Source organism: Pelobates fuscus, chromosome 5 (assembly GCF_036172605.1).
Source record: "Pelobates fuscus isolate aPelFus1 chromosome 5, aPelFus1.pri, whole genome shotgun sequence".
NCBI classification, from domain to species: domain Eukaryota; kingdom Metazoa; phylum Chordata; class Amphibia; order Anura; family Pelobatidae; genus Pelobates; species Pelobates fuscus.
In genome coordinates, this window is record NC_086321.1 from 259,265,206 (window position 1) to 259,291,077 (window position 25,872).

At 39.1% G+C, this 25,872-nt stretch overlaps 1 protein-coding gene across 2 annotated transcripts in view; it reads right to left on the reverse strand.

Annotated features, from left to right (window-relative positions):
• Positions 1 to 549: 549 nt before the first annotated feature.
• Positions 550 to 25,872, reverse strand: part of RIGI (RNA sensor RIG-I) — a 57,593-nt gene continuing 32,270 nt past the window's right edge. For both annotated transcript variants that reach the window (XM_063455254.1, XM_063455253.1), the window contains exons 12-20: positions 25,320 to 25,424; positions 17,715 to 17,872; positions 17,122 to 17,257; positions 9,970 to 10,112; positions 8,612 to 8,702; positions 6,388 to 6,558; positions 5,173 to 5,324; positions 2,775 to 2,921; positions 550 to 921 (exon numbers count right to left, since the gene is read on the reverse strand). In XM_063455254.1, coding sequence (XP_063311324.1) covers positions 607 to 921; positions 2,775 to 2,921; positions 5,173 to 5,324; positions 6,388 to 6,558; positions 8,612 to 8,702; positions 9,970 to 10,112; positions 17,122 to 17,257; positions 17,715 to 17,872; positions 25,320 to 25,424 — 1,418 coding nt within the window. In that variant the 3' untranslated portion in view covers positions 550 to 606. The remainder of the gene's footprint in view (positions 922 to 2,774; positions 2,922 to 5,172; positions 5,325 to 6,387; positions 6,559 to 8,611; positions 8,703 to 9,969; positions 10,113 to 17,121; positions 17,258 to 17,714; positions 17,873 to 25,319; positions 25,425 to 25,872) is intronic.

Here is a 25,872-nt window from a genome sequence, read left to right on the forward strand (position 1 = left end):
ACCACAACAACTTTGCATCATTGCAAAAGTTATTGTACATGTCCTCCGGCTGAGAATTGTTTTTAACTGCTGCGTTTTAGCTAAAATCCCAGTAACTAGAAGCCGAATGCCTGGATCTCACATGTCAAAATGGAAAATTCTACTTCCTCCACTGTTGTCCAAGATCTGTCCAACTTTCACATGCAGTAGAATAGCACACTGTATTCATGTGAAGACAGCCCGAACTGTGCCTGCATAGATACACTGTTAGTGGCTTGAGCAATCACTGCACATAACTTGGTTTACAGAATTATGAAGAGGCCTGTGACACTGCTGCTATCAGCTTACATAAGTGGAACTACAGTTAAGAGGCAAACTATGTACACCACCAACCTCTCCCCAGCAGGAGTTTATGAAAACCCTCATAGGCCAGAATAAGAACTAACTTTCATTACAAGTATTTCCCCCCACCCTTTTTTTTTTATATTGTTTATTCATTAACCCCTTAAGGACCAAACTTCTGGAATAAAAGGGAATCATGACATGTCATGTGTCCTTAAGGGGTTAATATATGTAATAGAAACATTTGAGAGTGTCACTTCTTCCCTATAGTGTCCCTTTATGGTATTATGTGCTAGCAGAGAATGACTCTGATATTTCTTCTAGTGCAAAGTCCTTCATTCTAAAATTGACTTTATTCCATTTGTTGACATATTCTTGTTTTCCATTTTTGCTTTCCACCACAAACTTATCAATTTTTATCAGAGGGATGTCCTGAAAGTGTTTGTAGATGCCAGAAATCCCCCAATCTTCTTTGCATTGAGGATTATTGCAGAATATCTTGAACTTTTTTGTATAGCCAGAGAAACCACGTGGCTTTTTGTGAGGTTCTGTAATATAGCGTTCTTTGAAGGTGCTATCAATCACTGTGTGATGAGCTTCCTGCAGGCAAGAAAAAACAATAAATTGTAAGGGACTATGTTAAACCACCTGGGGTTTATTCACTAAACAGCAAATTGTAGTAAACTGAAACCCAAGTTGCACAACTTACGCTAAAATCCAGTAGGTTTGGCCTACATTGTGTAATTTGGTGAACAATTTGTGAATAAAACCCAGTTGTATTTAAACTCACAAGCTTATTCATTAAGCCATCCGGCTGAATATGGGGTCATTTGGACAGAAAATCCAGACATTGGTCACTCTATTCAACAATGATTTTGCAACTTAGGCTTCGAACGTACCTGAATTTGGTCTGGATTTCAGGATTTTTTTTTTTTTTAATTATCAACTCACTGGTGACAGTAGCAGCCAGTGAGCAAATAGTTAAAAAAAAAAAAACAAAAAAAACATGGCTTATATTAGACAGATGCTGGAAGGGATGTGGCCAACAGGGGACATACTACCACCTCTGGTGAGAATGCCCTCTTATAACACAAATCTGGAGAGACATAGCAACGCTCGCATCACAAGTCCTACCCGACACCATCCCTACAGACCCCTGGCTGTGGCTATTATCCAAACTCCTGTCCGACACACCCCGTGCCCACAACAAACTCCTGGCCAAACTAGCCCTAGCAACCAGAAGAGCCATAGCTACCCACTGGGGAGTGGCCACTAACAGACGTCAAACGCAAAATGACTGAAGCGAGGACGATGGATAGAATGTCGTACCTCATCCAGGAAACCACAACGCATTGCGACAAAATCTGGGACCCATGGCTTGCAGAACCCTCAACACATATCTAACACACTACGGCAGTGCGCCACCCCCCTTTCTCATAACCCAACACCCCACCCGTATCTTCCTTTCCCCACATTAGCAACCACCACCAAAGGTCCCCCGACACTGCAGACGGTGATCATGACAACCCACTACAACCACACACTTATCCTACCCCCATCGCACTTCAGCAGCGAAACAAATGCGGCCAGCTGACCGCTAGAATGCAAAAACAAAACAGAAGATCCTAGAACAAATCCCCACCTCCTCCTCTCTGTAACCCCATCCTAATGAAACGAAGGCATAACTAGCAACATTAGGCAAAGACACCCCCACAACACAAGGGGACAATTGCGAAGATAAAATACACGCAACAGGGATGGGCCAGCAGCCATGAAGCCAAGAAGACGTCAAGTTAATATTAAGGGGACAAGGTGACCTTCTCTAAACAGAACATAACCTAGACGACAACACAAAACCTAACAGGTCAGGTATCAGAGTTCCAGAGTTACCCTTTACTTTTTCAGGAACACACCCAATACAGTGTCCCCTGACTTAGAACCCCACGACTACATAAAGATGACAGTAAAACATAAGACAAAGACCATTGACAGACAACAGCCATAAGAAAAACATCAATGATCGAAAAGACAGGCCTTTCAAAAACCAATTGTACCTCTAACCAAATCATTGTCTTCTTTCTGTACCTGTACAGTTTCATTGTACTTCATGTAATTTGGCTTTTGCACAAGCCCAAGTTTTGTTTACAAGTTGTATTGTATGTCAATGCAAAAATAAAGAATTATAAAAAAAAATAAAAAAAACATGGCTTATAAAGGCTTTCCCACCTTATGTCCAAAATCATATCAAGTGGGAGAGTACTCTGACTGCCAAGTCTCAATCCACTCATGAGTGGTCTTACTGATAAAAACATTTTATATATACACCATCATAACTTTTTTTATTTTTAAGTTTCCCCACCTGATGACCAGTTGATGGTCACTTTAAGTCCTAACGTGGCACATTTTAATGACTGCAACCATATTAGATGGTTGTGCTTTCTCTGGTTACCTACCTCTATAACTCGAATGTCATCTGTATTGCATGCAAATCGTTTGCATTTCCAACACAGCAGCCTCTTGTTTTCTTCTGTTAGCTTTGGTCCCTTAATAATCTTCTTTAAGTCACGTTGGGTTTTTTCACTCTTCTGAATTTGCATAATCTAGAAAAATATAATAAAACCCAATAAAATTAGAATTATGCCTTTATTAGTTCCGCAAAATAATAAATGGTGGACTCCTTACAATTTATATTTTATATATATGTGAATGTTACTTTGACACGTACCAACTACCTAGAGATTCTTGCAGACCACATACACCCCTTTATGGCAATGGTGTTTCCTGATGGCAATGGCCAATGTGATATCCAATGAAGCCTCAGAGCAAAACGCTGTAGCTATCTTAAAGTCTTTCAGACTTTCAATCAGATGTTCTCTATGGACACTGCTTTCAATTTCTTCTTCTAAATTTTCTAGCCAGACTTTTAAGGATCTTGATAGAGTAGTTAAAGGGACACTATAGTCACCCAGACCACTTCAGCTCAATGAAGTGGTCTGGGTGCCAGGTCCCTCAGGTTTTAACCCTTCACATGTAAAACTGCTATGTTTACATTTGGGTTTAAGCCAGCCTCTAGTGGCTGTCTTCCGGACAGCCACTAGAGGCGCATCTACAACGCTGGAGGCGAATTTTGCCTCCATCACGCAGAGCGTCCATAGGAAAGCATTGAGAAATGCTTTCCTATGGACACTTTGAATGTGCGCGTGGCACTTGCGATGCATTCGCATTCCGCTCCAGTGACATCAGATGGGGAGAAGAGGTCACCAGCGCCGAGAGAGCCTGGCGCAGGTTTAAGGTAAGCTGCTGAAGAGGTTTTAACACCTTCTGCGCCAAGGGAGGGGGACCCTGAGGGTGGGGGCACCCTCAGGGCACCATACTGTCAGGAAAACCACTTTGTTTTCCTGACACCATAGTGATCCTTTAATGATACCAAACCTTTGATGACCCCATTTTCTCCATGCTATTTTCTCTGCTATAGCCTGAGAAATCCAAAGCTTCAAGTCTTCCTGAGGAGAACTAATTTTTTATTGTCATCCTCAGCTACTTCTGTTAGGCAAGCTCTACAAAGGTTTTTCCCTTCTGGAGCAATTTAATTACAGTTTAAGCATGTGTTGGATTTCTCCTTAAATTTTCTTGGAGGTGAATCAATAGTTTTGCTGGGGCTGAAAATAAGAGGCCATATATAAATATATTACTGGCCCATAGTGGCACTCTTTTGATCCCTCTTAAAAATGTATTTGGCTCACCTATGTTTTCTAGAATCAGATCTTCTAGAAGCAGAGGGAGAAGCCATACTAAAAGGAACATTTTAAAATTGACTATCAATCACCAAACACCATGAGATAAAATATAAATTCATACCATATAAAATAGATTTAAATACCTTTACCATATAATTGAAAGCCCAGGTCAGCAACTTGCAACAAGCAGGACAATACACAGCATAAATAGAATCTCCAGAACCGAAAACTAGTTCAATTTGAAATTGCACGGTTACCCTTTAAAAGCATTGACTCGCGCATGCGCCCTATAATGGACTGCACACCATGCATTCCAAATAAGTCATATCCTGCGCGACCCACAGGAAGGAAAAAACTTTACTAAAGCCCGAACTCAGAAGGGAGCTGGGCATCAGGAAGCTTACAGCTAAAAAGTAAGGCAGATAATATTAGAATCTACTCTGGTTAGGGGAGGGAATGCTCCAAGAACAATCCTACTACAATCTAACCATAAACCCTTCTCCCAATAAAAAAGGGGAGAAGAAATTCCACTTTAACCCTTAATCGATCATATCAATTATAGACATAATTCAGCAAGCAAACCAATATAACCAGCCACATTAATAAATGACTTCTCCAAAATACTAATGGCTCTTAAGGGAACATAACCCAATTCTAGGAAAAATGTTTTTTTTAAGGCAACACCAACCCCTATACAAACATCTTATTAGTAAGTGAGGTAATTCCTTATTCAAATGTTGCAGTCCAGTTCCTATACTGAACCTAACTCAGTTAGTCCTGTATATACAGGCTGTTTACTGAGTTCTTCAAACAAAGTGGCTAAAAAAGCAAATATTTGTAGGATATAAATTCCTGATTGTCCGACTGAGGACAGGGGAAAAAAAAACTATGGTATAGAGGGAGGAGGGACTCTTTATACCTATCAGTCTGATTAATTCAATTAATTAATTCCTGTCCTGTGACGGCTGGGGAGGAGCTACCCATAAGTGATGCCATAATTAGCCAGGAATATGGAGTTTTACGTAATGACAAAAAGCTGCCCAAGTTTAACTTACATTAAATACAAATGGATGGACCTTTCTTTACACAACACCTGTGTTTAGTCAGTGCTCACCATATTCTGGAGATCCTGCTTATTTTGATTTTGCACATTTTCCACAGCTGTAGTCATTAATTTCTCGTGCAGCAGATTCATCTTTTCCTTTTCAGCTTCGTCTCGTTTACCTGTCACTAGGATGCATTTGCTGTCCTTTGCCCTTCCTCGACCTGTGCATAATTTATCATAAAAGACATTCTAGGATTGAACAAAAAACATTCGTTGCACTACGGAGGTGACTGTACATCATGGCTCCCCTTCTAAGTTCTACTGGAGCATCATTTAAGAACAAGAAAAAAAATATAATGCATCCCTGATTGGAAGTATTGGTTTACATCATATAAGTTAACAAATTAGGTCTGCACGCATTTTAGATGTAAGGGTAGACATACGTCAAACAAATGAGCATGGCTGGGCTAAGTAATCCAAGTTAAATTATTAGATTTAAAGCAGTGGTCTGAAACTCGGCTTACTTGAAGGCACCCGACAAAGTTGTTTCCTCTCATGGAAGCTGCAGATCGTACTCTCGAATACCCATACACAGAGCCATATTCCAAGATATATGCGTGGACACACACTCGCTCTCCTATATACATAATATTTCAGCACTAACCCTACATCATTAACCCAAACCTGCAGCACTGCATTAGCCATCTCACCAGCAGTTTTAATCATATGCTGTATTTTATAAACTGTGCATAATACTCTGTACATTAAACCTCACACACAGATACATATTTGTATACACACAGACACAAAGTATAACCATAGGTACAAACTCATAAATATAAGCATACAGTGACAGATACACACACACACACACAGAGAGGGAAAGAGCAGGAGGACACGTGCCTCAAGTTGCCTCTCAACTTCTTTAGCTTCATCTTCTCGCCATTGTAGGAGAAATGTGATAAAACAATCTGTCATGTTCCATCCACTTAACAGATAATGCATAAGCTGATTATGCATTAGTTTTGCAATACATAATCAGTTCTGTTAGAAGAACATTGTTTTGGACTTGGCCAGGATGCTGCTTAGCTGCATTACATTAGGTGGGAGAAAAGTAGCCAGCAAGTATACTGAAGACATGGCAACCTGCCAGGAATGAAGAAGGCTAGTGGTTTGATGACCTAGTAGTTGGTAGTTTGAGATCTCTTATCTAAAGAATGTGGGGGGTAAAACGTGTCTTCCTAGATACCCTAGTGGCCAAGTATTGGCAGTGGCTTTCTGTACCTCTAACTTGGATCATCTTGGTGACATTGCCCACGTATTCATATAGAATGACAAGGTTGCAAGCTGGTATATCAATGCCTTCGTCAGCCACTGATGTAGAAATTAACAGCTTGCTCTCACTATTGGTTTTAAACGACTCCAGTGCACCTTTCTGACTTGGTAAGGTCATGCCTGTAACATAAAACAGAGTAGAGAGACAAGGAAATGGTATATAATTTTAGAGGTTTAGATATTATTGTACAGCATGAACTTGGTATTTTAGATGTTGAAAAATTTAAAGAAGGTATATATTTCTATAAAACGTTTAGCTATTAATTATGTGTTTTTTGTTATCTTAATTACCATGTTTAATAGATACACAAAATACAACTAGAGATGACATAAAAAATTGCTTATTAAGCTTTGCCATCTCGTTTCTACTGTAATAGTTCTAAAAACAGACAGAGAATGACATAAGAACAAAACCATCCGTAGCCCACAAAATTACAAGGCTATTCACTAAACAGAAGGTTGATGGAATTTAATCAGAGCATTACAAATTACAAGACAAAATAACCCAGCTGCAAAAATAAGTGAGTTTAAGTTCATTAACGTATATGTGGTTCTTAACCTAAACCCAAAATCCCCAATGCACTGGTTGGAATGGGCACATTGTCCATGCAGGGACACTTAGAAACCACAGGAGCATGTTGCAGGAATAGATGATGGTCACCCCCATGCACCCAATGAAGACACACACCCTTGAAAGACCCCAGGCTGAGTGTTGTGTGGGTTAGTTCAGTGTTGTGTAGGTTGGCTTAGTGATGTGTGTGTCTCTGTGGGTTGGATGAGTGTTGTGTGAGCTAGCTGAGTGGTGTGTGTTTTTGTTATAGCAAATTGTTTTGTATATGTGGGGGGGTGATCTTGGTGGATGAGGAGCTATAAACTCTGGCGGTATGGCAGGGATATTATGGGATCTTGTTTGATCATGTGGGTAGATGCAGTGTTGGCACCTCAGATAGATAAAGATCACAATGAGCACTTCCTTCTAGTCTGGAACTCAATGAATGGCTCAGAGTGTTAATGTCAGGAATGTTCAATCTCAATAAGCAAATCTATGACAGCAATGGAAGAAGCATGTATTACCGGTCTTTAGAGATGACCAGGCTTAAAATATGAGACAGCTACAAGTCAAGGAGAGATCAGCTAAGTCAGGAAAAAAGCTAGGGTAAAGGAAATGCTGAGTAAGCACAATGAGTAGGGGCACAATGACGACGGCGTGTGTGCACGCTGAAACGCGCATCGGGCGTTTCTTTTCATCTTGGATTTTTTGTTTTCACTTGGGTAGCACCATGTTTTGTGTTTGTTGTGGTAGCCTTAGGATGGTTTGGTTCAGGTAGGCACAAGCTTTGTGCGGTGCTGAGGTAAATAGGGTTAAGGCAGCTTGTCCAATTTTTTTGTCCTCTTTTGACCGCTCTGGGTGAGCAGGATGGTTTTATCTAGTGGACATTCCCCATATCCCCTCCGTATTTGACAACTACAAGGGATTTATATTTGGGGAGAGGTGCCTATAGGACTGGACTTCAGTCTAGCAGAGGTCTTTTTGAGTATACTTATTTTTTACCCTTCGCACCCCCCCTCAATTTCTTCTTGTTATTATCAAGGTTAATTTTTACTATTGCCACTCCCAGCCTAGGAACATCTACCTGTCCAGGGTCAGTTGATATTAGGTGAACACTCTCTATATCAGACTATCGTCTGAAGTTTTTTTTCACTTACCTTCTGATCAGTTCCCTTTATCTTAGAGCTACCTTATATGTGTCAAGATATCTACATGTTTAATTTAATAAGTACTAGGGTTATTTTTATCTCCTTACGCACCACTGTGCTCTTCCTGCTGCACACCCGTCAGTGGAGTGTATTAGGTTCAATTATTTTCCTGTAACGTTATTCAAGGGTTACCCCCTCCTCCAGAGCACAGCTTAGGTGACCTCCCTCCATATGTTTGACGGTATGATACCGTGATTGACCATCACTTTCCTATTGCTTTTTTTTGGCTAGGATTACGGCGTATCGCTGTATTCTGTTCTTATTTCTGTTCTCGATTGTGCAAAATGGTTCTTCTCCAAGTATCTGTAACAGTGTTGCATGTTTTTTTAAACTTTACACATAATATTACTGGTCTTACATTTTAGCTCCAGGACACAACTGCAGCCTGCAAAGATGACCTGTAACTTAAACATACCTATATTATCATGCTTTTTATTCCTTCCAATTAAAATATCTGGTTTCAAGAACCTGAGATTTGGGGTCTCTTCAATCCAGTTTTTCAAAGCCTGTAGATTACAACAAATAGGATGTTTACAATATCTCAATGACACATCCAAAGCTTGCTACTTTTTTTTATCATACTCTAATTAGGCTTTTGACCACTGAGGTAAAGAATACAAGTATTGCCCAAATGCGATAGGTTACATGGCTGGAATATTTCTAATCAGTCAGAAATTCTGTAGTTTTTTGGGGGGTTTCTATATTTTAGCTACTCTCCAAAAAATGAGAAACAACCAAAGAAGGCGACTCTAAAGTAAGATTAGAGAAGATTAGAGAAGCCCTGGATGTGTTTCACTCCACTCCAGGTGCTTTCTCAACATTGTTTGGACGCGTTTCTCACCACTCCTTGTGCTTTCTCAACAATGTTGAGAAAGCACCCGTAGTGGTGCGAAATGCGTCCAGGGCTTCTCTAATCTTTATTTACGGTCGGCTTGTGTGGTGGTATCCTCCTTGTACAGCAGCTGCAGGTGGTCCTATGCTCAGGTTTTGTACTTTTTATATTTTGTGCACAAACAACCTTTTTTTTCATTTTCACATGTTTGGACGAATACAGCATACATTAGGACTGTGGTTTTTTGTATCTTGCCATATGTATTTTCTGTGCATTTTTTTCTATGATTTCTTCCTGATGTATTTTTGGGGATTTCCTATGAGTGCGGATCAACAAACTTGTCTTGTGTGAAGTATCATTTGATTACTGGGAGGATTCCAGCACAGAGAAGGTAACCCTTTTAACCCCTTAAGGACACATGAGATGTGTGACATGTCATGATTCCCTTTTATTCCAGAAGTTTGGTCCTTAAGGGGTTAAAGCACCGTTTGAACTGCTATAAGTATGATGAATACCAGTATATCCATGCTTATTTAATTTTATGAGTTGCGACTACATGTTTTTTTGTGAGTGAGGAATTTTCTTCACTTACTTTTCTGTATTTTTACTATTATGCAAGGTTATGAGCTTGTACAGCAATATTGCACCTCATGAGAAAGAGAAGCAATGACAAGTCTCCTTTCTCTGCGAGTACACTTGCACAACTACTGCTAACTATATAAGTACAGCATCCAAGAGAGCCGCTTAACATAAATGAAGGTGGCAACTCAATAGGGATAACTGCCTTGTAGTCCCCTCAGGATCTGTTATTCGTAGGCTATAATTAGCCAGCATATAAGATTTTAGTTAAAAAAGGAAATCTGGTTGTAAGTCTATATTAGTATTATAATAGATATTTAATAGTTAAATATTGATTAAATAACAATGTAAAAAATTCCTACCGACACCAAAGCCCTAGTCTTGACAAACAACAGTGTGCGTGTCTGTGGATTTTCATGATAGGCCTCAATCAAGATGAACTCAACATCATCCAGCTTTGGATTTAAATTGTTGCTTGATATATCCTCCAAAATAGGCAATTTGGCTACAAAAGAAGATGGAATAAAATTTATATCAACATCCTGAAAAATACATGAATAAGCTGCAATTATGGGCCTCTAATAAGATGTTTCTGCCAAATCTAATATGTCAGGTATCATGAGCTTAAAAATTCAGCCCCCCTGGCCAGCATTCCAGAATGGCTACAAATCTCAGAGGCAGTGAAATTGTTTAGATGATCATATGGTCTGTACGTAGCCAACAATAAAGATAACAAGCCAAGCAAAGCAGCTGTGTGCACGGAGTGTTCTCACACTGTTGCTACATTTTGCTATCATGGTGGCTGGGCTACTGTCAAGGAGCTCCATAATTTAGATTCACACCATCCCACATACTCTGACTGACATTGGCTATATTAAACCCTCTACAAGCTTTGACTTTCACTATCCATCTGCTTAACCACAAAGTTGGCACTGCACATAAGTGGTAGACCACTGAACCTCCGTTCCATGAGGAGACTGAAATCCTCAGCAGACAATTCTAACAAGTTAGAAAACCGGCAGCCCAGTGGTTAGTGATAAAACAGTATTTCGCATATCAACCCTTAAAAGCATACAACGTTTCAGCATTTAATGAACTACCTAGAGCTCATTGACATCTGCTACACTCACACCCCTACAAGCTTTGACTATCACTAGCATTGTTCCCAAACAATTACTTTATTCACTGCAAACACCATTCATTCTTGACTCTTATTCCCAATACCTACAGCAACTAGACACTCTGAATACAAATAACCATTATAAGTCAAAATAACCACCCCACCCTAAGTTCTACTCCAGTCCCACTCCCAATTCCCATTATAGTTTTTTAATTCTCATAACTAATGCTCTCTATGCATTACTACTCTGACCATTCACATTCCCTTGACTCCTACCCACTCTTCTATGACTCTTAGATTCATAACTAACTCCTCACGGTCTCACAATTCAACTACATTATCCTAAAGAGAACCAAAATAGGTGTAGAGGAATGCCTAAATCTTGACCAACAAATACCCTTTTTGTAACGATAGACTGATTTTGGCGTTTTAGCTCCTTGCAGACAGCAAGACAATATGTGGGTCAAAAAAGTCTGAAAACCCAGGCAATGGGTAGACTAGTCAATAACCAGGAGCAAAGGGAGAAAGATAAGTCAATTGTTCAACAGTAGAAGCACAGAACAACTAAGTAATGAGGCACAGCTGTTCTGTTTGAGTCATTTTACTTAGCGAAGTCCCTCTATAACATGCTGTACCATCCCTAATTTTGTACAAATATGGTTACCATGGGGACCTCTAAGAGATATTGTGTATGAAAGGAAAATCATATATATTGTGGGATAAAACGAATACTTGAATAATGGTAAAAAACGCAACTTAGCGAATATACCATGAGATGCCTAAATTGAAGAAAAACAAGATGTTTTTCTCAATGCTTTGCCTTGTCAATCTGGTTTAAAGATGCCAGACAATGCAAATACACCTGTGTAAACAAGAGATAAGAGCAAAGATAAGAGTGAGAACAAGTATTTGTTAATTAAAAAAAAAAGTATTTATTAACTCAGCCCACACACATACATATTGTTATAAGGTATATAATTAAGTTTAGTTATATACAAAATAGTAATATAATGTCTTATATTCTTGGTTAGCAACATATTCATATATAGAAACATATATATAAATGTGTAATTACCTATACATAGAGTAAGTAAGACAATTAAAACATTACAATGCAATAATGATTAAGTAAGCAAGGACACATTGGTTTGAGGAACCAAAATCCAAATTGAGAAAAGAAAAACGCTGACTAATGAGTATTGAAATTAAACATTCCTACTTGTTGTTCTGAACAAGAGTTAATTTTACATATGATAATAGCTGGTAATATTCCTGACGTAAGCCAACAGCTCCACCTGCTTTTTGAAACATATATATGTCAAAATGACGTCAACATAAGACTTGCCCCAAGATTTCCATTGGACCAGGTCAGAAGGTTAACAGATAAGGATTGACATATAACCCCATGACATAGGGATAAAAAAAAGAAAAAGGACATGTCTCTTGACATCTGGAGAGATCCCTTGACACCTGACAATCTTGAATATAACACTTGAAGAACTGCCTTCTTACTCTTTGCTTCATCTGTAAACTTAACCACTGCTATCTCTTTTTTTAATTTAAATTCTTTATTTAATTGTGCATGTAAGGTACAAAAACGCAAGCAATACCCCAACAGCTATCGCTAGCTTAACTTTCAACATTTAGTGCACAATTGTCGGAATCTGTTAACATAGCACATTTTGTGTTTTATAAGTACATTATACAAGACAGTATTAAGAGAAGTCAGCCAGTGAGCCCTTTATGGGTGTGTTAAAAGTGTAAGTCAGCTTGGTGAGATCCATGACAGGGTTTTGCCTCCTTCCCCTATGTGTGTAGTACGTTAGAATTGGTTACCCGGAAGGAGGGGGGGTGTGGATTGGTGAACAGTAGTGGCTACTAGGCGGTGTAGTATGTGTAGCAGCCCATACTGAGTGCTAATGCTCTCCCTCTGTTATGTATTTGTAGCGTTTGTTTGAGCAACTGCTCAAAGCTATTAGGCTGCTATTAGGCTTTACAGGCTAAATAAGGTTACGCATTAAGCAGCGCGAAAATGAGAACCATTAACTTATATACATTTAAAATAAAGCATTTTTTTAAAACTTTCAAAAGTAAAGCATTTTTTAACTGTGGTGGATACGGTGTGAAATAATAGTGGCATACAAAGTCCCCTTGGGTGGTTCAGCCTCCGTTCACTCAGGTTGGTGGTCTGTTAGGTGAGGCTCGCTGTTTCCCTCTCGGGGTAAATTCCGGAATGGAGCTGGTTTTAGCCTGGACAGTCCTGTTCCCGTCGGTGGTGGGGCACCCCAAACACCCGTTGATTGCAGGTGTGCTTCCAACTGCTGGTATCCCTGTGCTCTGTGGGTAGTCCCGTTAAGGGTGAATATGACAACTCGCGGTGTTCCCCATCTGTAAGGAATTTTGTTGGCACGGAGTTGTTGCAGGAGGGGTTGTAGCGACTTCCGCCATGTTAGGGTACTACTTGTGAGGTCTGGTAAGACTGTGATGGAGGAGCCCTCGAACGGTATAGGAGTTTTCCCTTGCAGACCCGCTAGAAGTGTGGCTTTGTCCGAGAGGGTTTGGAATCTGAGGACTAGGTCGGCTGTTGCTGTTGCCGGCGCTCTAGTTGGCTTTGGTTGCCGGAACAGACCATCTAGTTTCAAGGCTTTCGCCTGCTTTGGTGGGAGCAAACCCCCGATGAAACGGCGTATGTAGTGGGGTAGGTCAGTGATGTCGACCGAGTCAGGGATCCCCCTGACTTTTAAGTTGTAGCTCCGTCTCTGATCCTCAATGGCGTCCAGCCTATCCGATGTGGTTAGTTGCTGCTGTGCCAGATCTGCTACCTGCTGATTCTAGCATGGTTAGTCGAGCAGGCCTCTAATTGTGAGATTTTGAATGCGGCCCCTTCAATAGCCTTTTTATAGCAGGCCATGTCAGTCGCTAGGTCTTTGCGGAGTTTCGCCAGCATAATTTTGAGTTGGTCTGCAGTGACCGGGTCTCCTGCTCTCTGCGGTGCCATTTTGCGGTCTGGCATGGGCCCAGAGGGTGTTCCATCCAGGAGGTCTGATGCGAACTCCTCCGAGGAATAGAAGGTGAGGTCGTCGGCCAGCGCCATTTGACCACGTGGCCTGCTGCGAGTTCCTCAGCATGTCTCCTATATCCCTCCCTTGGGAGCTTCTGTCCGCTTTTGCTTTTTTCGTCTTGCGACCCATAGTATGACTGCCAGCTGTATTGAAGTTTGTGGGGTCTTTGGGCTCCGGGATCCACCATAAAAAGCCTTGTTTAGGTAAGTAAGAGCCGGAGCTCCGAGATATGCGACCGCTCCGTTGCTCTGCTGGCTCCCCCCCCCCCCCACTGCTCTTTGCAAGGGAAACATACCCTTAAAGGGACACTCCAGGCACCCAGACCACTTCTGCTCATTGGAGTGGTCTGGGTGCCAACTCCCACTACTCTTAACCCTGCAACTGTAATTATTGCAGTTTTTTATAAACTGCAATAATTACATTGCAGGGTTAACTCCACCTCTAGTGGCTGCCTACTAGACAGCCACTAGAGGGCACTTCCGCGTTTATAGCAAAGATCTTTGCTAGAGCGTCGCTGGACGTCCTCACGCTGTGTGAGGACCTCCAGCGTCGCTCAATTCCCCATAGGAAAGCATTGAAAATCTTTTTCAATGCTTTCCTATGGGGAGACCTAATGCGCGTGCGCATTAGGTTTCCTCAGCCGGCGGCGGGATCAGTCTCGCCCACCGGCTGACGTGATTACAGGGAGGAGCGACGCCAACCCGAAACCACTGCCGAGCGACATCGGCGGGGTCTCAGGTAAGTGACCTGAAGGGGTTTTCACCCCTTCAGCTACCTGGGATGGGAGGTGGGAGGGAGAGGGGACCTGCAGTGCCAGGAAAACAGATTGTTTTCCTGGCACTGGAGTTTCCCTTTAAGAACCTTTTTTTTTTTTTGTCAATCTTTCTTTTACTATGGCATTTGCGTCACGGGGTACAGAATAAAGAGTGGAGTTATTGCGTGATAACAAAAGATAAAGGCATCAGTGTGATTTGGAGTACACTCCCATGAGAGACTGCCACATTTTTTATAATAAGTATACAGAGTAAAACAAGCTAGATATAACTGCATGAGAGTAATTAAAGATTACTAGAAGATATGATTTAGTACATGCTGATCTAAGCAGTAACATGTTTAAGCGTAGCACTGTTATCTGGAATTGCATTAGGGCAGTCTATTAAGGAAGTCCCGTTACTATCTATCCGTGGGCTTGGGGTTCACAGGCTCGAGTCAGCCGATGCCCTTACTAGGTGGTAGGTGAAGGGGGTTGAGCAACAGGAAGAGACTGTGTCCGAACAGGGCCCGCTCACTGTCCCAGGCCATCAAACCTGGGAGCGCTCACTGGAGACCGAGTTCTTCCCTGTAGGGGGAAGGCAGTGGATCTTGATAATCTGTCGCCGTGTTCGGTGATAGATCCTCTGCGTGTGTGGGTGATGCACTGGGTTAATTTCCCTGTTGGCTTTCAGCCTGGGGGTGAATGTGCGCCATTGTGGAAGGCACGCCCTAGAGGGGCCTGCTCTTCTCCTGTCCCCACTCTCTCCCTTCCACCGTAGCTGTCTCAATGTGTGTGAGGAGCTTGGCCCAGAATCTCTCAAAGATTTCGGGTCAGGCGCTGCTGTGCTTGCTCCACTGTGTCTCGTGTGGTCGTGGTAGTTTCTAGCACGCATGGTTGCGGCGTGTCCGCCATCATGGGGTGGTCTGCTCTTTTTGAGGCCTGCATCAGGGTTGCTGTTGGAACTCTGAAGACAGTACTGTTGTCCGCCTGTTTGGACCGGGATAACCCCCACCGGTCCAAAGGCTAGGTACCGGTCAGAGAACCGGGAGAGCGGTCGTCTCCCCCCAGCTCAGTGAGTTAGTTAAAATTCTGTGTGAGTTAAAAGCTTAAACTGACTTGGTCTTGCTCCACTGTGTCTCGTGTGGTTGTGGTAGTTTCTAGCACGCATGGTTGCAGCATGTCCGCCATCTTGGGGTGGTCTGCTCTTTTTGAGGCCTGCATCAGGGTTGCTGTTTGAACTCTGCAGACAGTACTGGTGTTCGCCTGTGTGGACCGGGATAACCCCCGCCGGTCCAAAGGCTAGGTGCAGGTCAGAGAACCGGGAGAGCGGTCGTCTCACCCCAGCTCAATGAGTTGGTTAAAATTCTGTAGCTAGCTGATTAAAGTTTGTCCTTAGGAATCTGCCAGGTTGCGTAACTAAGGTAACTGATTACCTGAGTAATTTACGAACTCTTCGCTTCTAAATAAAAAATTGGGAATAGCGCCGATAAGATATCAATTTCTGATATTTTAATAAAGATTATTCATTTTACATTTTTTTATAAAAATATTATTTTTAATTAATAAAAAATAATAAATAATTAATCCCCATACATATCCTCTCAGACCATAATAGACAGCATCCACTGGGTGGCACCTTGTTTCCTCAGTGTGTGCACGCAACCTTAGTGTTTGTGGTTGCAGGGAATATGTGAAGCGATTTTCACTGATGCCTGAGCAATCACGTTGATGCTCACATGTTTCCGGTGTTCTGTCAATTTCTGTACCCCATCAGAGATCTATAACCGTGTCACGTCCGGTGATGCTGATCAGCTGTTACCTGTGCTGCACATGTGTGTTAGTATTCCTGACGGGTGTTGAAATCTGATGGAGGCTGGGAGCATGCACGAGACCACTGCATCACTCTCATTGACGAGGTATCAGCTGGAATGGTAACCCCTCCTCAGCAAGGTATTGCAAGGTCAATAAAACTAGTTTCACACATACATTATAGTTAGTACATTCACTAAACCGCAAGGACACAGGGTTAAGTGAGGGTTAAAATTGGGGTTAGGTAACTAATTTAACCTCTCTCACTCCTTATTCTAGCCCTAACCCTAGGAGTAAGGCTTTAATTAAATCTAAACATAATTTCAAATGTAATGTTTTATCCCTGGGTGTCATTAATCTATAAGTAAAAATTCTCCCTAAATCTAACCCTGGTACATGATGTTATCGGGAGATGTGGCTAAGAAAAATTACCCTATTTAAACACAAAACAGTTGTGCCTTAATTTTTGATGAGTATAGAAATTTGAAAGAACACGGGGTTCCAAGATGGTGGTGACAACAGAGGCGCTTCAGCAAAGTAAGCCGCAACACTCCTAGTCCACTTCACTACATTATCCTATTCGCACTGCCCATTGCTACCCTACTTTTAAACCATCTACCAATTCTAATTATACACTCCTACTTTCCTGTCAAATACAGTTTAAATGACAAATAATCTTCAAACTCTGTTGCCATAAATGTACATGTTTATTTTGATATCGAGTTTATAAAAATAATTGGTTTGCTTTGATTTTATTATAGATAGATACCTTCAAAGACCTTTGTCACCTGCTGTTCAATTTGGTTATAGCTCCCATTTTTAACATTTTCGAAAAAGTTTTTTAGGTAGTCCAAGGCATCTTTCGTCCGAGCATCATCGTTTATCATGATTGAATCATTGTATTTCTATTTTAAGGAAAGAACATCACAGTTAAATGTTTTGCTATGCCTTGACCAGGATAACAAGTAGTACTTTACTAGTGTCAAATACAGAAAACTGAAACATGTGGCAGCTAGCAAAAATTTATAATTAACTTATAACAAGATAGATAATTCATTTCTACAATACCTGGCAAGCAGAGAAAGACACCCCGAAAAATGCATGTAGGTATACAGATGCTTCCATTTATTAGAGAGTGATAATAACCATGAACTGTGACTGAATTTAACATTTCAGGCTATGAACGCAGGATTTGAAAATAAAAACAAGAATGTTTACTGCTTAGCTAGTCTGGCCTAAAATTTTAAGTCAGTAGTGAATTCCTAACTGTTGCCACTTTAGTGAATAACCCTGAAAGTACATACGTTGCTCTCAAACTTTGCGAGTGACCTACGAGGCATAATAGCACCTCATGTTGCGTACCCGTAAATGTTCTGTGTATGTAAACAGTTCTTGGCAGATACGGCTCTCTTCCATTTTGTTCTCCATTTGTAATATGCGACATTTTCTTTGGGTGTCAATGATCCACTGCTCATACTTTTGAGTGCCAAAACTCCGGTTCTGGATATTGGACAGAGAGTCTAATGGAAGAAGGAATTATGGATCGGTAAAAGCTAAGTTATATATAGTTTTATTCACGTCATTTATCAACATAATTTCATTTTTGTTGTTTAACATTTATAAAACCATTTTTCTAGATGTTTTTTTCTCATGTAACATTCTAAGAATTGTTTATGACTATGATAAAGGCACTGCCTAAATTCATAATTCATATAACAGCTTCATTTTTTAGGACCACCAGCATAAAGAGGAGTATGGTTGTAGGATTATAACTTGATATGGCAATAACTTTAGTGTAACCCATAGCTAACATTTAAAATCATTATGTTACACAAAAATCGGACCAATAACAGTATATTTTTAAGAAACAGGTCAGATTGCTATATGCATTGACTTTTGTATTGTGGATATTTGGGTAATCTGAGATGTTTTACCCTGAAATAAATGTTACCTGTCAGAGAAGATAATTAAAGTGCAAGACACTTAATAAAATGTGCTGATGGTGGCAGATAGTAATTGATAACGTCTTGATGTTGATGTAAGACTCAGATGTTAATTTCATGTCAATTTACGTCCTGGCTCAGATAGTCAACAAGATAGTTTAGCTAGTAATGTATATCTACACTCTCCCCACTGTCATGGTTTGGCTACTTGGCTAATAATTCTGTCCATAACTACCAGCAATGGTGCTTGCTTATATTACTCATTTCTTAAAGGGACACTATAGTCACCTGTCAGAATAAACTAATGCCCAACAAGCAGAGCTTAAGTAGAAAAATAATGAAAACCCTAAGACGTATTACCGGGCCTTAAAACGGCCAGATTTAACGTATAAAAGGAAAAACCACAAGACAGGCTGTGGACAAGAACACATGAATCACGGAAACTTTAAGCAAGCGAAAGGTCGAGGAATATAGAAAATCAGAATAGTCAGGAGCCAAGCCAAGGGTCAAGGAATACATAGATTGAATAGTCAGTAGGAAAGCCAAGGTCAAAATACACAAGAAACAGTATCAGAAACGAGCTCTCTGATAACCAGAATGGAAACCACGACAGGGCACAGAGAAATGGCCCAAAAAGGTTTAAATAGCCTAAGGTGCTGCCTGATTGGCTGCAGGGAAGCATGTGATAGTGAACGTGTGTGTGTGACATCACCCACATGTTCCAAATGCTTAGGCACTACAGGGTTAATAAAGAAAACCTTAAAAGGTTTAAACTTGCAGCGGCCGGCGTCTGTAATGTTTACAGACCTGGCCGCTGTGTAAGGGGAGGAGTGCCTGTCAGTGAGGACTGGGGTTATCGCAGGAGGAGGTAAGCGATAGGTGGCATTCCTTTTACCATGTAGGAATGCCACCACAATGAGGTGCGACCGCCGGAGACAAGGTAAGTATTCGGCGGCATTCTCCTTGCGATGTGGGAATGCCGCCGCAACAACGTGCGCCCGCCATGACCCATACCGCTCTCTGGCAGGAGCGGCGTGACATCACCAGCTTAATGTAGCTGTTCTGATTAGTATAATAGTTCCCTTCAGGGAAAGGGTCGTGTTTGCATTGCCCCAGGACCACCTCCATATAGCGACTCCTTAGATGGCCACTGGAGGGGCTTCCTGACTCAGGGCTGCACAGTAAGCAGCCCTGCCGTTCAGCGTCCCCAACGCTCTGCATGGAGACGCTGAATTTTCCTCATAGAGATGCATTGATTCAATGCATCTCTATGAGGAGGTCCTGATTGGCCAAAATGGCATTTGGCCCTGCCCCTGTGCCGATTTTAGCCAATCCAATGCATTGGATTGGCTAAAAATCGGCCATTTTGATAATGTCACAAAGTGGGCGGAGCCAGTGCCGGCAGACCCGCGCAGGGCTGGAAATAAGGTGAGTTTTAAACTTTTATAGGGGGGCTAAGGGGTAGCAAGCCACCTAAATGGTGGGGTTAGCACTATAGGGTCAGGGATACATGTTTGTGTTCCTGACCCTATAGTGATCCTTTAATGTTTTGCTTTCAAACAAGTAAACAGCCTCTTTATTCTGTTTGAAAAGACTTTTACTTAATAGTTAACTGTAAGTAATGCTTGCTCAATGAACTTGAGAAGGATTAACATGAATGCAAGGCATTAACATTTTACTGGTAAAATGAAAACAAATTAAAAACAAGACAATGGTCAGTTAGAACCACTGTAGAGGCATGCAAAGAACAAGGATAAACTGTACTCCATTATAGAAGTATATTCACTTTTATTGACTATCTATTGTCCAACAGATATTAACATCATTCAATTTAATATGTTAGTTTGCTAGTAAGTATTGTTCTGCACAGAAGGACAACCTGCTCAAACCTGAAGTCAATAAATATTTACTGTTATCTTTCACTATGTTTAAGTTCTGGACCGTCTTCTATGAACCATGTATTTTTCACAAACCTTATAAATAAAGACTGTCAAAAAAAAAAAAAAAACTGAATTATACAAAACCTGTATTAAAAACAATCTTTTTTTTTTTTTTTTTGTATAAATTCTTTTATTCCATTTTTAACAAATATACATATCCCTACATAACGTCACAAGTCTAATTACATCTTAACTTATTCATTACATTCACATAACACAATAGACAAACATATTACATATTACACCCTTATCTGCGAGGATAGCTCAGGAGAGAGATCTGTCTAAGCTCAGAGCTCTTGCTATTTCAGTGGTTACAGGTCTATTATATACCAGTTTAATTTATATAGTAATTTCTAGTTTGTTAACCCAACTTTGCCATAGGTCCCTTCTTTTTGGGGAGTTCAGATACGGGATACTCAAATCTCTTTCCATCTTCACCTGAAGATTTATTTGATTTTTAATCGTGAGAGAGAGAAAAGAGAAAGTTTGAAAGACTTGAGTAAAAAAAAAAAAAAAAAGGAAAAAAAAGAAAAATAATTGAAAATACTGGTCACTATTGCTACCTCATTTAAAGGAGAACCCCTCTCCTTAAAAAGCGATAGGAGCTTTAAATGGCAACTAAGAAACAATTAAAAACCAGAGAGAAAAAAGAGGACTCTCAACCAACAAGACTGTCGTTTTTTTTTCCCCAAATAGAGAGAAATTGGGCCCTAAACAGGGATATGACACATCAAGATCAGAATACACAAACAATAAGCACTCAAAATGCAGAACCAAATTATGTCTCTCAAGATTTTTTGGTGACTAAGCTGGATGAGCAGGCGACACTTATAGCCAGTCAAATCACTAACAGTTCAATTATAATTAAAACAGAGATGGAGAGAATAAATATAAATTTAAGCTCCGCATTAGAAAAAATCAATGTACTGGAAGATCAAATAAAGAATTTGCAAATAGAGAAAAATCAGACAGAGGACACATTACACCAAATGAATATGAAGATTAGAGACCTAGAGGATCGGTCGAGGAGAAACAACGTTCGTTTCAGAAATATACCAGAATCTGTAGGTCAAGACCAACTAAAGGATTTCTTACTCTCTTTTTTTCAAGAAGTCGGCCTACATTGTGAAATTAATGTTCCTATAATAGAAAGAACACACAGATTAAGGAAACCTAAGGAGATTCCGTCTCATTACCCAAGAGACGTTATTGTATGTTTTTTTTCTTACTCATGCAAACAACAAGTATTGATCCTGCTGAGGAATAAGAATAATATATCTGAGAAATGTAAAGATATCACTACATTCCAAGATCTTTCAATTCAAACTAGAAGATGGAGAAGAACTTTTCACCAAGCTTTAGAACCACTGAAGAAAAATAATACAACATATAAATGGGTACAGCCATCAAAAATAATTGTGTGGTGGGAAGAAAGATGGAGAACATTTACTTCAGCCAAAGACCTAGAAGATTGGACTAAGTCGGTCATGCTCTCAAAACAAACGATCCAATAAATAGTTAAGGGAGTACAATGAAGATTTATATACAAAGAACTTTTTTTTTTTTTTTTCTCCCACAAGGGTTAATACATCACAATGGTGCTATTTAAGGGTAAACTAAGAGGAAAAAGAGAGAATAAGTCCTCTGGTATGGACATATGCACTTTAAGAGAATAATGACGTAAGAACGTTTATATTATAATATTGGTTGATATATTATAAAAGGGTTAGTATATGGTAAACTGGGAAATAGTGTTCAATATAAATGTACATAAAAAGGCTTTTAGTAGAGAAACGATCACTAAGGAAAAAGAAGGGAACGAAAAAGGGAGAAGAGAAAAGAAAATGTATTATTATGGTGTAGAAATTTGTATGGAGATGTAAGAATAATTATAAAAGGAGTATTGGGTTATATTACAAATGAGAGAGAAATGTTAATTGGTAATAAATATTCACTATAGAGGTTCAGGAAAAGGTTGTCAGTAGAGAAATAGTCACTATAATAATATTGGATGAAATAGTTTGTATAAATCAACACAAGTAATAATTGTAATATAAATACGGACACAGGGGACTATACAGGATACAAGGATAGTTTATGGTAAACTGAGAATAAGTATTGAGTACTTTTTTTTTTGATATCACAATGAAGATATATAGAGGTAAATTAAGTAAAAGTAATAATTAGAGAAGGTTAGAATAAGTTTTTTGGTATAGGCACTTTAAGACAATAAGGATGTATAAATATCTATATACAAAAGAGGAACTTAAGGTTAAACTAGTATAAAATGTTCACTATAGAAGTATAGAAATAGGCCCTTAGTAGAGAAATAATCACTATAATGATACTGGGGAGTAATAGTTTATATAAGGAAGTTAGAAAATCTATATCTTATTACGATAGTATATAATGGCTCACGAAGGGTAAATTGGAAATGCGCTCAAAACGGATTTATAGAAAAAAAGGACATAGGAGAGATAGAATCACTATAATTAATAAGAAGGTTGTATAATTCAGCACAATGAACAAACGAATTATAAAGAAGGTTGTCCATAAAGTTTTATATAGTATAACAAGGATATTTAAGGGTAATATTTGGATAAGATTATGTCAAGGTGAAAATTTTTTATTTATTTTTTGTCTCCCCCTTAGCTAATGCCCTATGATGCTAACTCATAGACCTGCTTGATGCTGGTATTAAGCACAAGTCTCGGGGTAGGAGGGCACCTACGAGACGGGGTCTATCCACAGAGGTTAGATTAGCATTCTGTGAGATAGGTTTGGTTGTGGGACTAGAAGATGTCCCTAATTTATGGTATGTTGTTTGTTAAATATATGTGTTATCTGCAAGGTTTTAAGGTCAGGAGAGGGGAACAAATGATAAAAGAAAAAAATGATATTTGCTTGGTACAAGAGACACACTGGAGGCAAAATGAGAAACTAACATGGGGGGGAAAGAAGTTCCCAATTATTCTACACGCATCTATGAAGGAAAAAAAAAAAAGAGGAGTAGCAATGATAATTTCGGATAAGGTTAAGTGGGAGAAACTATATCAAGAATCAGATAAAGAGGGAAGATTTATGATTTTAGTGTGTCGAATAAATGAAATAAAATACACTATAGTTAACATATACCTTCCTAATGTAGCCCCAGTTGCCCAATTGGAGAAAATACTAAATAAAGCAAATAGTGTTAAATCAGGGATATATATAGTCGCAGGAGACTTTAACTGCATATTAGACCCACAAAAAGATAAAAAATTGTTGAAAGGGAGTGTTATGAACAACACAATAATAAAAAAATGCTAGCTCACTGACTAATACTAAAAATAAATTTGACTTATTTGATGTTTGGCGCCTCCAAAATCCAGAATTAAGAGACTATACCCATCTATCTAGAGTCCACTACACATACTCAAGAATTGATATGATATGGGGCAATTTAAACTTAGTAGATAATCTGGTAAAAATAAATATAGTGGAAAATGTATGGTCAGACCATAGTATGTATATATTTGTAATAAAAGATAATCTGACAGCCAGAAATAACACAACATGGAAAATAAACAATTACCTGCTTGATAATAAAAATTGTAAGACTAAATTGGAGAGATTGATAGTCTGCTTTTTTAATGAGAATGATCCTTTAGACACCTCAAATTTAAACACGTGGTGCTCATTTAAAGCAGTTCTGAGATACTATCTTATAAAGCTAAACTATGAAGTTAAATCTAAAGAAAAAAAACTAGGGGAGTTATACATTGAACTCTATAAGCTTACAGAAGATAATAAAGAAGACCCTACAGCAGAGAAAGGTAGACGAATAACAGAAGTACAAAAGAGTATAGTACAATGTCTGAACATTAAAATAGCAAATAATATTAAAAAACTTAAACTGAGATTTTACAGTAGAGGGAATAAAACAGATAAGATGCTATCTAATAAGTTGAGGAAACAGCAAGCTAACGCTCGGATATCTAAGATTACATATAATCAAATAACGTATACAAATCCAAGAGATATCGGAAACTGCTTCAGAGACTATTATAAAAAACTATATAATATTCCCGATGAAGTATCTACGGATAAGATTAAACAGTATCTGACCAATACAAATCTAATAAAAATAGATCAAACTCAGAAGGTTAGTCTTAACAAGCCGATTACAGAGGCGGAGGTTAACAAGGCAATATCAAAAACTCAGAAACTGAAAACACCCGGTCCAGATGGATTTTCCAATATGTTTTTTCATACATTTAAATCTATTTTAAGTAAACAACTGGCATTAGTATTTAATAATGCGGTTCAAATAGGAAGTTTCCCTGAAGAGATGACTAGAGCGAACATGCTCCCCATCTTGAAACCGGGAAAAGATCCAACTTCCGTTGCTAGTTATCGCCCCATATCATTAATCAATTCAGATGTAAAGATCTTTTCATCCATCTTGGCAGACCGTCTTAAGAGCAGTATTAGAACGTTAATTCATAACGATCAAATTGGTTTTATACCAGATAGATGGGTAGGCTCTAATTCAAGAAGAATTATAGATATAATTGATAACGCTAACAAGAAACATATCCCCCTTATGACTTTAGCAGCCGACGCGGAAAAAGCGTTTGATAGGTTGAACTGGAAGTTTTTAGAATTAACTCTAGAAGCATATGGAATAAGTGGATGGATCTTAAGAGGAATTATGTCCCTATATAAAAATCCTTCTACTAGAATAGTAGGTCCAAATGTTTGTTCAGATTGGGTATCAATAAATAATATTTTATCGCCATTATATATCCTTTCAATAGAACCCTTAGCTGAAAATATCAGGAAAAATATAGACATAAAAGGGTATAGAACAAGAGATAAAGAATTCAAAATCAGTCTTTATGCAGACGATATTCTCTTATCAATTACTGACCCAATCAGTTCTTTGAAATATCTGATGGAGGAAGTTGGAACGTTCAGTCAATTAGCCAATTATAAGTTAAACAACGAAAAAACAGTGGTGATGGGTATTGAATTATTAAAAACAATCTTATCTCATTTTACACAAAGCCAATAACTGAAAACAAATATACTGAAAAACTTACCAAGTTGAGGGAAAATGTTCCGTGCCATTTTTTCTGTCTCTGACATTATTTCTGACATTACATTAATAAAAAGATCAGTTTTACGGGGAGTCAGTTCACGAATAACTGTAAAAATAAAAAAATTAAAATGCCTACATGTTAACAAAAATATTAATTCACTTGTCATTAATGAATTAAGAACATTTTGCCATCATCTACCAACTCTACGTGATTAACTTTATAAATGGATGGACTGGGTGGTCAGGGATTTCATGATGGACCAAGGGTCCCCAGTTCAAGAGAGCTATGACAGGTCAGCTGATAATTAAAGGTTCATTAAATTCATGGACATGAGTTCATATAACAGTATATTCAAAAATACATTTTTGGTTAATTCTCTTACTACAATGACGGAATCTGTATCATTGATTGTACGGGTTTATAATAATAATGAGCAAATAAAATTATTTATATAGCACCAACAAATTCAACAGCACTGTACAGTAGGTAAAACAAAACAAACAATTCTAACAAAAAATATCTGAAATGTGAGAACAGTATGGGCTATTTCAAG